This window comes from Lentinus tigrinus, assembly GCF_003813185.1.
Source record: "Lentinus tigrinus ALCF2SS1-7 unplaced genomic scaffold L226scaffold_49, whole genome shotgun sequence".
Lineage (NCBI taxonomy): Eukaryota > Fungi > Basidiomycota > Agaricomycetes > Polyporales > Polyporaceae > Lentinus > Lentinus tigrinus.
Genome location: NW_027137958.1, coordinates 18,365 through 35,242, shown reverse-complemented (window position 1 = coordinate 35,242; position 16,878 = coordinate 18,365). Strand labels below are relative to the sequence as shown.

At 55.1% G+C, this 16,878-nt stretch overlaps 5 protein-coding genes across 5 annotated transcripts; 2 read left to right on the top strand and 3 right to left on the bottom strand.

Moving 5' to 3' along the window:
* Positions 1 to 267: 267 nt before the first annotated feature.
* Positions 268 to 1,797, bottom strand: L226DRAFT_471984 (uncharacterized protein; the record flags this gene model as incomplete). The annotated part of the gene is made up of 2 exons (XM_067676427.1): positions 268 to 1,577; positions 1,629 to 1,797. 2 exons carry the CDS (start codon positions 1,795 to 1,797, stop codon positions 268 to 270), a joined length of 1,479 nt encoding a protein of 492 aa, XP_067529808.1.
* Positions 1,798 to 3,779: 1,982 nt separating this feature from the next.
* L226DRAFT_616928 (uncharacterized protein) lies at positions 3,780 to 5,575 on the top strand (the record flags this gene model as incomplete). Its single annotated transcript, XM_067686966.1, has 8 exons — positions 3,780 to 4,149; positions 4,206 to 4,325; positions 4,384 to 4,457; positions 4,524 to 4,786; positions 4,839 to 5,042; positions 5,102 to 5,125; positions 5,167 to 5,369; positions 5,416 to 5,575. The coding sequence occupies exons 2-8, from the start codon at positions 4,210 to 4,212 to the stop codon at positions 5,573 to 5,575; spliced, it is 1,044 nt and encodes a 347-aa protein (XP_067529807.1). The 5' UTR covers positions 3,780 to 4,149; positions 4,206 to 4,209.
* Positions 5,576 to 9,872: 4,297 nt separating this feature from the next.
* L226DRAFT_616927 (uncharacterized protein) lies at positions 9,873 to 12,114 on the top strand. Its single transcript, XM_067686965.1, has 5 exons — positions 9,873 to 9,954; positions 10,011 to 10,250; positions 10,298 to 11,327; positions 11,384 to 11,710; positions 11,760 to 12,114. Exons 1-5 carry the CDS (start codon positions 9,941 to 9,943, stop codon positions 11,772 to 11,774), a joined length of 1,626 nt encoding a protein of 541 aa, XP_067529806.1. The 5' UTR covers positions 9,873 to 9,940; the 3' UTR covers positions 11,775 to 12,114.
* Positions 11,754 to 13,409, bottom strand: L226DRAFT_277913 (uncharacterized protein). Its single transcript, XM_067673542.1, has 7 exons — positions 13,209 to 13,409; positions 13,082 to 13,136; positions 12,987 to 13,028; positions 12,875 to 12,927; positions 12,589 to 12,821; positions 12,178 to 12,533; positions 11,754 to 12,126 (listed from the first exon to the last, which is right to left on the bottom strand). Exons 1-7 carry the CDS (start codon positions 13,298 to 13,300, stop codon positions 12,007 to 12,009), a joined length of 951 nt encoding a protein of 316 aa, XP_067529805.1. The 5' UTR covers positions 13,301 to 13,409; the 3' UTR covers positions 11,754 to 12,006.
* Position 13,410: 1 nt separating this feature from the next.
* Positions 13,411 to 14,572, bottom strand: L226DRAFT_277902 (uncharacterized protein). Its single transcript, XM_067673541.1, has 4 exons — positions 14,350 to 14,572; positions 13,891 to 14,292; positions 13,794 to 13,833; positions 13,411 to 13,730 (listed from the first exon to the last, which is right to left on the bottom strand). Exons 1-4 carry the CDS (start codon positions 14,422 to 14,424, stop codon positions 13,714 to 13,716), a joined length of 534 nt encoding a protein of 177 aa, XP_067529804.1. The 5' UTR covers positions 14,425 to 14,572; the 3' UTR covers positions 13,411 to 13,713.
* Positions 14,573 to 16,878: the final 2,306 nt, after the last annotated feature.

Below are 16,878 nucleotides of genomic sequence, written 5' to 3'. Positions count from 1 at the left end.
ATACGGGCTTCTGCGAAAGGGAGTAAGTCTGTCAGCATGGGGGAACCAAACAAATGAGGAAATGCACCTGAGTTTTGACCGTGGCAAGGCCGCACCAGGGCGAACAGTCTCCAGCGAAAAGACAGCAACAACATGCAATTAGGTCGAATGTATCCTAGGTATAGCACGATACAGGGATATCACATAGGCATAAGTACAACACCTACAAGCTACAACGCCATCGTCAGAACTAAAGTCGTAAGTACAGCTAAAGCTCAAGCACACCAGCTACGACCCCACGCCCGCCAGCACCTTGAACACGATCTCCTGCCTCTCCCTGAACGCCCTCAGCTTCGTCATCCCCAACGCCAGCCCATTGATCCGATTCGCAAACGCGACCGCCCTCCCCTCCGTGCTTGTCTTCCGTCTCCTCAAATCCGCCGGCCCGTCCCTCCCCTCCCGCCCAACGTCCTCCGGGCGATACGCGTGTCCGACCCCCTTCTCCAGAATATCATACACACGCTCCAGCCGCGGCGTCGGCGGCTCCTCCCCGCGCTGCAGTGCCCTAACCGCCGTCTCCGAGTCCGCGTCCTCCATCTCGTGCAGCGCCTTCCCGATCGCACACAGCTCCGCCATGAACGGCTTCAGCGGGTCTGGGCAGTCCTTGAGCGCGAGCGTCTGCCCGAGCACCCCGCGCAGGACGGGGCCTTCCGTCTCCGCAATCAGCTGCGCGCGGCGCGGCGAGTCGGGCGGGAGGAGGTCTGCGATCGTCTTTGAGCTCGCGTCGGGGCGGGTTGCGGCCGACGCAGCGACATCTGTGATCGCGAGCGCGACGGCGGCAAAGTATGCGCGGGTCGGGTCTGTGCGGAGGAGCCGCCGGAGGTGTAGTTTGCGCGCGAGGACCTCGGCTAGCGCTGCGTAGAGCGTTTCGCGGATGAACTCGATCCCGGGGACGTCCTCTGCGAGGATGGTGGGTGAGAACACGTCTGAGCGCGGCGAGGGGGACCGTGCAGAGCTCCCGATAGAAGAGGTGGATGGGGTGGGCGAGTGACCGGCGCGGCGCGAAGGACTGGGAGGGACTTGCAAGGGCAGAATGGGCGGGAGGTGCAGGGTAGATGATGGCTGTGGCGATGGCGGAACGCTCGGGTGCGGGGAAGGGTCGTCATAGCTTGGGGGAGGAACAAAACTCGCCTGCAGAGATCTTCCACCTGGGGACCGCCCCGCCCCGCCGCTGTCAAGGGCGACCTGGAGGTCACCCGCGTACTTCTCCTGGAAGGTGCGGCGCATACTGATCTCAATCGCCACAGCGCGCAAATCCGCAGCAATGCCATTTAGGCGGGGATTGAGGGGCGACGAGATTGGCTCCAGCCCGCAGATGATCCGAGCAAGGTCGTGCTGGTGCTCTGGGGTGAGAGCCTGGATGGATGGCACGACTTGCGACCAGACTAGGAGAAACTGGCGAAAGGCAGGGGGGCAGTTCGTGAGAGAGAGATCCGCGGGTGCCAATGACGCGCCGTTCTTTCCGCGGCGGGGAAGGGGGACAGAGGGAGGGTTCGTGGTTGATCGTAGTGCAGCAAAGTATAGACACAGTGCAGGGCCTGCGCACCCAGATGAATCCCTGGACAAGATCGAGCAGAACCAGGACGTACCAGTTATCATGAGATCGGCCGCTGCGCTTGCAAGGGTATCCTCATCCAACAACCCCTCCACCTTGGCGTGGGTCAACGACGACTTGAGGTACGAGTGGAAGCACTCTTGGACAAATTCTTCAGATAGAGTAGGTTCGCCGCTGTCGACAGCTTGGAAAACGTTTGCCATGACGGCTGGAATGAAGTGGTTCGGCGCGTCGAACTCGTCCGTCAGCTATAAGCTTGCATTCGGAGCGCCCCACCGGAGCCAGTTGTGTCACGTGCCAAGAGAGACGGCACCGCCTTTTCGTTGGGGACATTCGGCATGGGCTGAAGGTGTTTCCAAAGCAGAAACCGGCCAGTGTCGATGGCGATGAACATAGCCATCCATGCCGAGCATCTCAGAGCGACACAAGGGAATAGAGGTCGGCATGCGAATCGGAGCATATGTGTTGCGGAGTGGGTCTCGTGGTGGACAAGCTTCCGTAGTCCTTCGGAGCTTTGCATAGGTTTCATGCTGCAGTGAGAGAGAGACCTTACAACGCCGCCAGTGGGGTACGGGAGACGGGTAGAAGCAAGTCGATCCATTGGTCTAGTTGGACTCGGTCATGTGTATGAGGCTTCAAGCATAGATATCCAGGATTTTGCGCAGTGTGATTGCGGGCGCAGACGGACACATTAATATGTGTACTGACACAGTCCTTCATGCCGTAAGGTCGTTGCGAGGAGGCCCGAGTAACCGGAGGAGCACGAGAGACGCGCTCGTCTGCCAGATATTATGGGTATCGACAAGTAAGTCCGATGAGAGTGAATGGGTGATGACCAGAGATGCACTTTACTTCGTTACGAGGCAGTATTGACAAGGATTGTCTTGTGAGTATGTCATTTATCGACACAACTAAAGCAATAACTCACGGTGACATCTCAAATTCTCCTATGAGCTACTTCAAGCTCGAGACCTAGATGCAGGTTTCAAAGACACAGTAAGAGCCAGATAGACTTCGGATGTCAATAAAGCTTGTATATGCATAGATCGAGCTGAAGACATGGTCGCGAAGATGGGGGATGGGGAGAGGCCGCGCCCGTAGATACCATGTAGACCTTGAAGCCGCCCTTCCCACGCGATCGACGCGCGTTACCGACGCGTCGCGTCACAGGCAATCACATCTCAGACGCGTGTTCTTCAAGTCGCGTCCCGGCCCGTGGTTTCTCTCTTGTCCTCTCCCACCTCCTAGCGCTGACTCCGTCATCTGCCGCGCATCCAGATGTCTCAACCAAATACACCTCGACGGAAGTCTACCCGAAACCTGCCTCAAGTCGACCTCGTTAGCTCCTCGCTCGGAAAGCCCGACATCGCCGTCCTCTCTGGCCACCTTTAGCCGTAATGCCAACCACACTGCCCGTGCCCCGATTAAGACTTATGGCAAAAGCACGCGCAAGCGGAAGAGCGATGTTGGCACCCCAACGGTCTTTAGCGTTGGCGACACTGTGATCATGAAGCCCATGAAGCCCAACAACAGCATTGGTGTGATTACGGCAATATGGAAGGTGGAGGGCGAGGAGTTACAGATGGAGCAGCTGCGGGTGCAGAGGGGAGATTGCAGCTGCGATGTACTTCTGAGAACATCTTCAGCACCTTGCCCTGATTCTTACGGATCGCACGAAAGCAGGCCGCCGCTCACCAGACAGACACTCGACCGCGCATTACAGTTGGGGAGGCTATCTCAATTTGTCGTTGTCAGATGTCAATGGAACTCTTCAGGAATGCCTTGTAGTTTTGCTCCGGCAGTCGAGTTGTTGGAAGGCAGGCTCGAGTCCCCCACACCCGCTTTACTGTTTCTGGCACCTCGGACTCCCGCTGGACTCCCGCTGACCCGTGCTTGCAGAACGAAGTTTTATATACACTCACTGCATCTGCGATCCTCCCTTCCCTCTGCTGTCCCCTCCCATTGTACCCTCACCTCGTCTGCGTCTGCCTCCGTCTCCCGCAAGAAACCATGGGCTGTGAACATAAACGAGTATCAGCTTGAACGTACCAAATTGAAATACGATTGTGCGTCTGGCGAATTCGAACCTACGCAAGAAGAGATTCGGGCCGGCTTGAAGTCAGCGTCTGATTTGCCTCTCTTCCTCAGCGCTCAGCCTGTACTCAAGTACGCGACCGCGACCAACGCCGACGCCAACGCCAACCCACCATCGCATTGTTTCCAAAGACGCCATCTTCGATCTCCACGCCCACAACATCCCACGGCGCAATCAATGCTGGTGACCAGCTCCGTCAAGCCGCAGCATCTACGCCGGGATTCGACCTCGACCCACGACGACCAAGCTCAGGCTTGCCGGAGTCTCACCGTTTTACAGGCTTGCACATACGCCACGGAGGCTCACCACCCCATCAAATAGCTGAAGTTAGCCCCCGTGACAGTCTGCAGAACGAGTCAGCGGTGATTCCGCCCGCAGTGAAGGAGCTCACCAACCGGTTCCGGAACGTGGGGTTGGAGAACATCGAGTCGGGGAGTTTCGTGAGGCCTACCTCAGGTGAGTACGTGTCCATGATTACTCTGTATCGACGGCCACCTGCGAATTACGGTATGCTAGCTATATGACTGGGTGCGTCCACCATGGCACACGCCGATGGAGCCATCACGCTCGCAAGAAAACCCGCCGTGGCACCTTCCCTTTTCATAAGCGTCACCGCTGCGATTCAACGACCCTCACGTCAGGCTGTGTCATCTCTATTACGACTCCCACCATGCACTGACCCTCCGCAACACAGTTGCGCCCGTCTCACTCAACGTGGCTGCCAGCCGGTCTCACGAGCTCTATTCGCGACTCTGGGCCCCTCGAAAGGTAAGCATGCTTCACTCATCTCCTCTCGTTCTGCATAGCTCAGCACTGCACTGTCTCGTCTCGCAGAAGAGCAGCTCCAACGCCCTATCACGCCCGACTACACCACCAAGATCCTGTCGCGGCGACTGGAGCACGCCAGCATTCCCAGCCACTGGCCCCTCGCGACCCCGACCATCTCCCTGGCCCACACTCGACGTCTTTTCAGGTCTCCGCTTCCGGCAACTCAACACGACAAACCCGCGGAGCGCTGTGCGCATGTCGTCGTCCATGATGGCGCCCAGGCCGAACTATACGTCCGGGACTACCTCATCCGCATTGGACCTATTCCTGTGAGCAGCAAGAAGTCGGTGCGCAAGCTGTCGGAGATTTGACCCAGACTAGACCAACGGGCCCTCTGGGTTCGAGGACGAATTGGGCAGTAATGCCATCCAGCAGAAGATCTCGAAGACATCCATCGAGAACGAGAACAATGCGCTCCTCAAGTACCACCCGAACCTCCAGGGCGGCTCGTCAACAGAGAGGCTCTCAGCCGTGGGCAAACCTCGTGGCTACGTCATCTACCCTGGTCACTCGCCGATCGACAACGTAGGTGTTACCCGCTCACACCTCACCGTATGTCTCTATTGACCTCCGCGCTGCCCCAGACTGTATTTGACTTCAAGCGTCTTGTGAACAACGCCAACTGGGCGAGCCGACGTCGAGCTGCCAGTGGAACATGCATGCGCCGGACGACCCCGTCATCAACTTCTACAAGTTCTTCGACAGCAAGAATATCACGCAGGCCGACCTCGTCGCATGGGTCAACGTCAGCGTGTACCACCTTCCGCAGAACGAGGACCCGTCCAACACGCGCACGAAGCTCACCGTGTCGAGCTTCTTCCTCATGCCGCTAAACCTAGACTTTTACGACGTGTTTATGGACTCGACGAACTCGATTTCGTTCATCGCCCCCACAAAGCCGGCGATGCGTGTGGCGTACGACTCCTATGGTGTCGCACACGCGCACTGCATCCGCCACCATCCCGCCGCTCGAGAACGTTGGTGTCAAGACGTTCGGGCTGGACGGCAAGCTGATACGGCCGACGACCGCGAAGGAGAGCGCCGAGGTCGATCTCTGATGATTGGGGCGGGATGGTAGTTGTGGTACTCGGCCGTGTGCATCGTCTTTGATACCAGTCTGATAAGAGAATTCGCTGTCGCGTTGGTGGTCGTCACGTAAGTATCATGTAGGATTAATCGAGTACAGTGTTCTCGTCTATGACTGTTCCAACTTCCTACGCACGTTCTGTGCTCTCCCGGTGAAGTTAGCGAAGCAAATCATGTCAATAAAGCCCGATACAATCCATGTTTAGTAATCCAGCGGTATAGCTCGTCGTTGGCTGGCCCACAGTAGGGAGAATCAGAACATGCATGATGCGTCTACAACATACTTATCAACGGTCGTAGACCTTCAGGAGACTAATAGGTCAAAGCAGTCGACATTGAAGGGACATTATGCCAGCGTGTGCGCGTAGGCTGGACAGACAGGAATTATAGGTAAGAGTTCGCTGAAATGATGGCGCTTAGGAGGGCCCGCTTTCGTAGGTATGCTTGACGTCGCTGGAGAGGCAAGAGGCGTAATGGGTACACTACGTTTCAAAGAGTGCAGGTCGAAGGAGATCCTGAACGGGCTGTCACCCAAGTCCGGTCCCTGATACCCAGACTGCCGGACTGCCGGAGGAATGTCTTCGGGGGCCAGTACAAACTGGATGACGGATCGGTATTGAGAGAGCAAAGGTGAGACGGAAGACAGACGAAGCAACTTGGAAGTGCCAGCTAGTTGCAGGGCTCGGCGTCTAGGCACTCGCAGGGCGGTCGCCAAGGGGCCTCCGGGACGCCATCGAGATGAGAGTGAAGACTGCGGTCATATTGCGGGGTTTAAGATTGTCCACGCAGGTCTCAAGACTACATCAGCGAGAGAAGGGAGGAGGGCCCGGTAATATTTTCGCGTTCGACGACGCCATCGTAAACGCGCTGGGACGTAGCGCACGTGACCCTCCCGCTCAAGATCGACGTCGAAGCCACCTCCACCTGTGACAGTATATAAGCCTGAACTGGGGAGGTCTCATGCACTTGTCCCCTTCCCTCTTCCCCATCATGACCGCGAGCCTCATCCTCTTTGTCTGCACCTTCCTCGTCGACGACCCCGTAGGACCTAGCCCCACGGGCGTTGCAACGGACGAAGAATGACAACATAGCCGTAGCAAGGCACAATACCTCGGTGCGTCGTCCTTCGTCACAGTCCGGTCGATCAGGAGGGTCGCTAGGTGTCCAACTGTCGCAAACAAGACTGCAGCGGAATGAAGCGAGGTACGAGGGACGTCGTCGCGCCATGTATGCGCTCCGCAGGTGGATATATGCAGCATGTAGTCACCCGACGTAGCTCTGGCGACCTCAGTCTTGCTGGCGTATCGTATCCTCAGCTTCTGGGACCTCTGGCTGATCGTACGCGATGGCTGATCTTCTGACTGTGGCGTGTGTGCTCTGGGATAGACTGCGGCTCCGGGCTGAATCGTCGACTGGGTCACCACAGCGAGTAGTCTGTTCGGCTTCTTTGTCGGCGTCGTCACAGTTCTACGAGGAGCAATGCTTGATAAGGTCTCGCTCGTCTCCTCAGGTACGTGATAGACGACCCAGTTGCGGTCGTCTCTCGGTCTTCGAAGCGCCCAACTAGTGGCCATCGGAGCTCGGCATCCGGACTATATACGGAGTCGTATAAGACACAAGACCCATATGCAGAGCGAAGGGTGAGACATACCTTACTACGGCATAATAGAATCGCAGGATCCATGACTAGCTGAAGTAGGTGGTCCTTCGACAGCTTGCGAAGGTCTCGTATTTCGATGGCTACGGAAGCACCCTCCGAACACTTGATACGAAGGTGGATCTTGAGATGACTGCGAGCTGACCAGGGGTAGGGCCTATCGAGCGGGATCATCTAGCTCCGACTACATCCCGCCATGGATTCGACAAGACAGCTAAGGCAGATGGCCAGCTCGACGATGAGCGGCGGAACAGTCGGACCTGCAGTGATGGTCGACAGAATGGTGAGTGACGTTGAGGGTAAGCTTGACTGAGTTGTGTACACGTACCTCAGAAGACATGCCCCTCAGGCTGAAGCCCTCGACGAGCGGTTCTGTATAGCCTGTATCTCGGCTCTCCAGCGCTAACCAGACCCCCAGCGATGCATGCGCTGGAGATGCTGCCATCCCTTGTAACTTGTGTTGCAGCAACGTCGAAACAGCTGGTCTTGTACCTGCCGTGACTCAGGCCCGGTCCTCAAGGCCTCACATCTCGAATACTGGCTCACTTGGGTGGGATCGAAGCGCCCGCAAGTGCGCCGATCACAAAGGCTTGCAGGCTGCAGCCTACTAGCCTAGGATGTGATGCAGATGCGCCAGCGAGTCGAACCGGAAGGTAGAGTGCTCATCGTGGACTCGAAGAGATACGCCGCGGAGCTCGAGCTCAGCACGTGGTCGATGAACCGGACGATGCGTGAAGAGTGCATTGGTCTTCATGACTCTTGCGCGGTCATTCGTCAGCGCAAGGCTAGAATCCACGTAGTCCTGCTACGTGCTCGTTAGTCCTGCCCTGACTTCAGAGTAAGTCCGCGCTTACCAGCCTCCGAAAGAGCCTGCTATGATTGAGCTCCAAACAGACGATAGGCTGGAGTGGACAGGGCAGCGTTGGAAGGTAAGCCAAGTCTGCACGGTTCGAGTAGACCACTGCGCACCACTCATCGCACGCGTCCGACGCCGCCAACGGCCGTACCCTCACATGGTTCGAGACGGGATGTTGGGGCCTGGATCCTCGACATGTATCGTCTGTGCGCGACCCCCTAGCTGAAGTAGTAGACACTGGCGCGTGAGATATCAGTGACGATCCTGGTAGCGTCTAAAGAACAGCTCACCTTCCCCGGCAACACACGGTACTCCTCATGGACTGGTCTACGTTCCTTCGCCGCAGGTTTACAGGACTCGGCGCTGCCCTTTGCAGTGACGAATCGACATGCGGCGCTTGCGAAGAAGTCCGCGTGTCCAGCGCCTTCGTGTATAGGCCTCTCATAATGCGATCCAAGCAGGAGCGCGAGTGGACGTCTTCAAGGGGTACCGGACGAACCATATGCACGTCTGTTCGTATGGACCGGGGAGCTCATTGAGGACGTCGAGAGCTCTACGAGAGCGTGAGGTGGGGAAAGGCGCTAACGCACGAATACCACGTACAAAAGCCGTCGCTGAAGGCGACTGTAGACCGCACCGGGATGTCCGCTCTGTTCAAGCCGAGGACAGCGAGTATCATCCTGGGAGTGAGATCGCGTCGTGTTGGCCCATCCACCAGTCGGTACGATGTTGCCATCCAAGACGTATCCGTGGGACGATTCGCATCGTGAGCTGTCGTATACTAATGGCATGGTCATCTGCGCTCGGGACACCCTGGATTGCTCGAACGAGCAGACTCGGGGAGGTCGAATTCACACACGGCAAGTTCGGCTGAACAGCGAAGAGCAGCGGGTCGAAGAAGCGCGGGCATGAAGATGCAGCTCAGTCTGCGCGGGGCCACGTTGTTGAGTCCGAGAGGGTGGGCGCGTGTGGGGATGTCTTCGAGCAGCAGAGCTGGACAAGGGACGGGGAGATGGTATGAGGGTGCGGATGGCATGGACGTGCAACGACGCGGTCGCGGGCTTGTGAATGCGTACCGTATGTCGATCGGAGAACCAATGTCACGGAACTTTGCCCAGGTCGTCGCGCTAACTATGCATACGCCACTTCGGAGACTGAGTGCCGGGCGAGGTCACGAGAAGGAGAGGTCCATTGGGAGGGTAGTAGGCAGATCTGGTGACACTGGTTGCTCATAATTTAAGGGATGGGGGACGCGACAATGTTCGGTAGACGGGGTATGCTGCAGAGGGGTAAATGTTTCGCGGAGACGAAGAGGGAGCAATCGTAGGAAGCTTGGGGATGGCGTCGATTCTACAGATGCTCGCTAGTGAGTAAGTTCGCTGCAAGACAGAGTGTGCCCGGGTCCTGATGCACTCACCAGGCTGACTTGTGCCATTTAGAGAGGCACAGCCAAAGGATTCGCATGGTAAGCGCAGCTGTCTACTTGTCCCAGGAGCGACGCTGGCGGATGGCGCGACCAGAGCGCGACAGAGGAGGAGCGTTCCCGGGGAAAGTAAGGCAATCGCGTCCTTGTGCGGTTTCAAAAAAAGGACATGGTGAGCACCATTAGATTTGCATATTCTGGAAGGGAGGTAGCAAGAGGAATTGAGGCGAAATGTTGAGTGCGGAGCGAGAGCACATCGTCAAGGTGGAGGAGAAGAACCGCATTTCCCAGGCCCGTGCGGCGCGGCGCCAAATGCCGCATGTGCGCCTAATCCACACTCCTTGCTCCATCTCGCGAGACTCCACGTTCCAGGTCCTCCGCCGACGACTTGCTCGCCGCACATGTCTACTTACTCGTAAGTCGACTCTTTTCACTATATGCATCGAGCACCATGAGCTTACGGCTTACTAGGATCCTCAGTTTGGACGACTATTCCATTCTCCGTCTTTTCGAACACATAACCGTGATGTCCGTGGCCAGCTACCATGAGCTTGATTCTCGCACCGCCATATGTCTATCTTGCACATGCAGGAGGCTCCGCGAGTTGGCAATGCCGGTGCTCTTTGGTCGATGCCGGCAAGTGCTAGGAAATTCTGTTGGAATCGCCTCCGATGAGTCGTTGGTACCGTGCACTCTATGGCCTCACATTCGGTACGTTCGTACAGTCCAGCGAGGATGCTTGCGCTAAAATTGCATAGAACGATAACCCTCTCGTGTCGCTGCGTCGACAGCTACCCTATGGAAGACCAGTGGGGCCACGACATCGACAAGCCGCAAGACTCGGACGTGATTTGCGGTGCACTGGCCATCCCGAGTCTTTGCCATGCTCTGCACAACATGCCCCGTCTATCCGAGGTCGTGATTCGCCCCGAGGAGTCCCATGTATACGGACATGGCCTTACCTGGGAGACACTATGCGGTTTACTGTCTCTCCCACATCTCACACGGCTGGTCCTCGATCGGATCCATGTCTGTCCGATACCTCCGGAGAATACAGCGACACCCCTGGTAAACCCGCATGCGCCCCTCACCTGCCTCGAATATCGCCTTCCGAACATACGGTATCCGTATAGTCTATCTTCGGAGGTTGATGCACTCGATCGCATGCTTCGGTCGTTCCATCTCTCGTTGGAGACGCTGTCACTTCCTTCCGAGCCTGCCCCCCTGCATATCGTCCCGCTACTGGACTGGCCCCGCCTCCGCGAGCTCCGATTGCGGGGTATCCATTGGACTTCCCCACATGACCCCATCATCAATCTGTTCGCATGCATGCCCAATCTACGTGTCCTCTCCCTTGAGCTGATGGAGCAGGCGAGTGCGAGCGCCATCGCACTGTGGCCCAGAGGCTTCCGTGCCTCATACCCCTGGCCCTATCTTGACAGTCTCTCAGTTTCTCATCCCGATCCAGAGGACGAAATCTACGAACACCTGCCATCTACCATGCAGACGCTCGAATTACGACCTTGGCCGCATCTGTGCATTCGACGATGGCAAGAAGTCAACTATGAACCTGAACAACTGAGATCGTACTCTCCTCCTCCATCACCATCGGTCTTATTACGCATTCTGAGCCGTTGCTACATGCCTCATCTACAGACGCTTGGAATCGAATACTGCTCGGACAGTACTGAGCTGTCGCTCCTGTCACACATAACATCCAACTTCTGTCTTCTCACGACGCTCGAACTACATCGATACCGCTCAGATGGGGATATGGAGATCCCAATGGTACGTGACTACGTATACATTCTGTTGCACATAGCTCAATATGCTGCAACAATCAGCTTGATATCGCCCGACCCTTAGCATCACTTTCCAACCTGCGTATCCTCAAGATTCACTTGGACTTTCCAGGAGCGCCTGCTCCTTGGTACGAACGCTCAGGGAAATCATATACCCTCTACAATAGCGCCCTTCCGAATGGGTTTGAGCATAACTTACTCGCAGCGGCGACGACGTTTGTGCGCATGCTCAGCCCATCCCTCCAAGAGGTATGGCAGCTACTATACCAATATTTTCAGATCAGATGGCGGATCTTTGATGTCGTCCATGATGACATGATTGGGGAGAGGAAGGTGCAAATGGACTTAGGTGTCCAATACGGGCATGAGGTGAATACGCTCTTCGCTCTTGGAGGTTAAGGTGCTGATATGGTTTCAGTGGGTATGGGTATAGACCATGAATGTGTGAGACATAGAGCTCGGGCCTATGCTGTTGTACTTATTGATCCAATCACTCCCAATGTATGGCTCCCATGACGTCGGCATGGCCGGGAGCATGTCGATGAATGCTCCATGGAGATCAAACATGATGCGACTCGTGGTCACGGCTACTGTCGATCGCTGACATAGTACATTTCTGATCCTACGAACATAGACGATACAAATCATCCAGAAGTGTAGTACGTCTACATAATTGGAGGTAGAAGCTCGAGGTTCCGGTTGCGGCGAGACCGGGTCGCAATCTGTACAAACGGGGTACCCATAGCTGGCTTGTGTAGAGATACAAATGATGCATGGAAAAGGTTCTGTTGGATCGTTGAGGTGTGAACAAAATGAAGATCGCAATGCTCACATACCAATCCGAGAAGACCTCGTCCGTTCAATTGCGCTGGCGCAGCATGTATCAGGCCCTCTTTATAAGAGGGTCGAGGATGACCACGTTGACGTGGAGCCACAAGGAAGTCGATGACCCGGACGCGAACATCGACAGTGGTACCCTGAAGTCCTGTGAATGTTAACACAACCCAACAACTCGTGGGGTTGAAGTTCAGGTTGTCATTATCATCCAGCCTGTAGAGAGGCGTCGACCCCCACTCGGGGTCCTGGTCGTGGTCTCCGATCTCCCTGTCCAATTTGAGATTGTAAGCAGATGGAAAGACTTTGCATATCAGGTGTTTGAGAAAGTTTCGAGGGAGCCAAGAAGTGCTCGCGCCTGTGGATATGACATCAGTCTCATTCGATGACTCCGAGTGTGCTGTGAGGCTCACCGGTGTCAAGAACAACTTCCACGCCTTCCGCGCCGTTGAAGATGTACTCAGTGTTTTGCAAGTACCTAAGTACGGGTCCGCCGGGTTGTTCGACCGTCTCAGCAATCTTGAAAGATCGCAAGCTCACTGCCCAATCACCGCTGCTTATGCCGTTCAACGTGACTGGTATGGGTTCTGCCCACTCGACGCTTTCATTCTGTGGCCAGCCGTTGATTGACATCCAGCTGAAATTTCTGTAATCACCCGGTTGAGACGCATGGATTAAAAGGCCCCAAAAAATCCTTACGCATTCCCACTGAGAGGGGGGTATAGAGCAAAGTAAAGAGAGAAGCCGGCGTCCTGAGTCCTCAACATTGTAAGCATATCTGAATGAAGAGGATGCAGAAGCTCATACTCACCGGATGTTTGACCAATGAATCCTTAAGAGCACGCATGATACTCTGCCAACATGAAGTCAGAGGGGATACGAATCTCAACGAGTGAAGCTACTTGCCATAGTGCAGCGGGAGACCTGATAATCATTGTTGAAGATGTTCGTCGGGAAGTGGCTGATGAGTTCCCGTTGAGCAAAACTCCATTCACATCTATGGGTCACAATCCATGTGCGAGACAAGACGTACTCGAGGAGGCCAAATGCAAAGACGCCACACGCAGAACGGATCCGCCAAGTGTCAGTCCAGCCATAAGCGAATGCAAGGATGATGGACGCCATCAGAGGTTTGAGTTCGCTGCCGGAAGCCGTGAACTCATGGCACCCCGTGAAGACGCACGTCTCTTCCTTCTTGAAGTCCTCACGGAGCACACCAAGGGCTGTTAACCTAGCTTCAAAATGCGCGGTAGAGTGGCGACGAACACATGTAACTGACCGACTGCTGTGGTGTCTACATATTGCAGGACACCGTGAAACGCGCCATTCTCTTGCTCTGCGTGGGGGTAGTATGGTTGATAGCCCTGAAGGTGACTGTGTCTGGGGAGACTTGTCGCATATAAAGTGCTGAGTCTGTCATCCGGTACTGGCAGGAGCCTATTTGCCACGGCATCCCAGGAAAAGGTGGTGCCTCCTGCACCACGGAGCCATCTGCGTGAATTACGTTAATATTGCCACGTATGACATACTTGGAACACTCACGATATGTTTGAACCTAGCGTACAAGCGAGTAAGACAAGCTGGAACCAAATGATCGCATGCATATAGGTTCCCATACCTGTGTCGATGGCTGGTTGGAAGCCTTTCCCTTGCACTTTCTAGTTGGGTCGTAAGCACACATCAACTTTTATGATGAGTAAACAAGGAGAACGCACGACGTCGATCCGATAGCATAGTTCCCGTGAACCGCGCTCTACTTTCATCCAGTTTCCAACGGGATCTGGGATTCTGATAGTCGGCCGCGCAGGGACAGGAAAGGCGAAGCTGTTCATATCCAACGTTCTGTAACCACTTCCAGCGGCCGGCATGAGCGCATGCGCACTCCGTCCACTAGTACCAGGTTCAGGGGTAGGACGCCGGCCATATCTCCCAGCAATGGTCTTGGCAGTTGTAGTAGAGAATATGGGAGAGGACAAAGATACTGCACCAGCGGCGGTATCAATACCGCTGGAGGCGAGGTTGGATACTCCCCCCAGGGGGTCTGGGAGACTGGCGGCACCCTGGAGTGCTTCCGGGATGGGGGAGCGACCGAAGCGGAACTTAACGTCCCAGTCACGCTGCATAAGTGATGCGGCGTCAGATAGTAGTGACGAGGTACAAGTCGAAACACTCACGCGCTCCAGCGGGGATGCCTCATCTGGGGGTATGAGTGCAAACTTCAGGATCGGAACTGACGAAGACTGAGCCATGTGAGGACAGGGGAGTTGGGCAGCTATTGCGGTATCTTGGTTCTGCTGTCTCTTTGTACACCTTATATGCTCGCCAGCATTTGTCACGTGGTAGCGGACAAGACCTCCACAGTATCGTGATAGCTGACACGCCGCGTACGTTGTCTGCGTTTGCAGAGCTGACACGAGTGCACCTGGTGCGATCTCAGCGCAAAAAGAATGTGTTGTTTTGAGCTGTAGATTCCCCTTTCTGTTCTTGGTAGCTCCACTAACCGAAGTAACGGTATACACCACACGACTTCATCGCGGCAGAGATCAGGAACGGCTGGCCGTGACGAAGTTTTGCGGCCCTGTGCCACAGCGCTCTGTGAACCGCAAAACAATAGGTTTTGATGCTGCCGGCAGAGTCTCAAGGTCTCATCTCCGGGCCATCGCCGACTGGGATGAGATGGGACCCCAATCGAGTACTGAACGTCTGGACGGAGAGTCACCTACAGTGGTGATCGAGCGCTTTTCCTCAGCGAGTATAGTGGCCAGCCATGTGGTTTTGTGGGTGTCACATCCACCATCTCAAATCAGAAAGCCCCGCTTCTAGTGTGAGAGACCACCAGTCCTCGCGTTTATACTGACATGCGTCCATGTGGATAGGGACCTGGGAACTCGCATCGGCCACCGAACAGCAGAGATCTTTCTGTCTTGTGTGGTTGTCCTGGATAAGGATATCTACCTTGACCCATTGCTTCATGACTGTGTGATCCATGTACTCCGCCGATGCCTAGAATTCCATTGGCTCGCATTGAGGCACATGGTTACCTCATGCTCAAACATCCCCAGTTGACGGATTTGCGCCGAGCAGCGGCCTGCCATGGTTTCCAGGAAGACGCAGTGTGACACTCCTACTGGATCCCTGTGGCGCCACGTACCGCTGTCCTCGTCTCTGATTGACGTTCAGCATGGTCTCAGGAGTCTTGTGCAATTACTCTCTCTAGCACGACCTCTACTGCAACCCTCACATCTGTCTAACCTGGCACATTACCGGCAAAAATGGCATCCCTCGTTGAGTCGTCTTACGCATCAATTTCTAGGAGTGGTCAAGTACGTGCACTGCTTCCATGTCTCCTTTCCTCTTCGACCTGCATGTGAGTTGTTAACATTCATTCTCGGGTCAAACAGATGCCCCAGAATATTGCAGACTGGACCGTGTTGTTATTCAGTATGAAGTTCAAGTTCTTGACCCCTGAGAGCACGATAGAGGTCAATGCCGGATCGAAAAGTTGTGATCAGTCGGAGGTGACTTGGAGCGGTGACACCGACAGAGTGAGTCCTGTACGTTGCACTATTTGTTACCAATCTGAAGGCGCCCCGCCACCGTTTTCAGTCCACTATGGCACTCAGCAGCTCAGAGGATCACAACAGCTTGCCCAAACTTCTGTCTATGAATGACTTCGACTGGGATGGGGCTTTGCCGTCGGCTCATACCTGAGCTTACCAGCAGAAGAGCTCTCTGCAGCGACTGAGGAACTTGTTGAGGCAGGAAAACTCCAAGGTGTCACTGAATGCAACCTTGACGAAGTGGCCGTTCAAGACGACAAATTCATAGTCTTGGATACCAGTACGTCTCGTCCTAAGTTTACCGCCGTGTCTATTCAATATACTTGGTCGTATTCTAGGTTTCGAGCTTCAGGTAGCCCAGTTGTTCCTACGGTTCCTAATAGTGACACTGACTGATCGTCTTCAGCTACTTGCCAACGGGGTGCCTCACCCTCGCCCATCTCTAGCCCAGCCTTCTCCGTATAAAATCTAACCGTTCATAGTTCGTAGGAATACTTTCATGTATGACACGTAAACAAATAAATATCCCGCCATTCATTCCACCGCACAGAATGCGAACGGTCTTTCGAATTAGACCTGGGATCATCCCTACCACCGTCCAGGTGATGACTCTCTGATCGCAGCCTGTCCTTGAAGAGAACTTTCCGTGGGAATATTATTCCTGAGTTCATCCGAGTCTGACTCTTCCCTGCGACTCACGAGAAGGATAGAAAAACCGAAATCTGTTGGTCCCAGAAATCCGAATCCTTGGATCGGTCCACCGTTCTTCCTCTTAATTGTTTACATACACTCTGCCCAGGACGGGCTTCGGATGGTTCCTAGAATCTTACTAAAGTTCGTCCGCCCATATGCCACCACCTCCAGCGCCGGCCTAGAACCGCCTCGCTTGAGGTTCTGATCCACACGAAGTGTGAGGTTCTAGTGTACCCGGGTCCTTCCGACGCCTTGCACCTTTGCGACTAACATTCCATTCTCAGGTTGCATGACTCGGAAAGAATTCTGAAGCCGTCCTCGTGCATCAAAAAAACATGACACAAGGTGCCTACCTCGTTCTCTTTCCCAAGTTTGTGTGCGCTCATGCTTGGCATTGAATACCGATTCCATCCCGTGAACTCAGCAAGGGTGGCACAGGTTGTCCCCTTT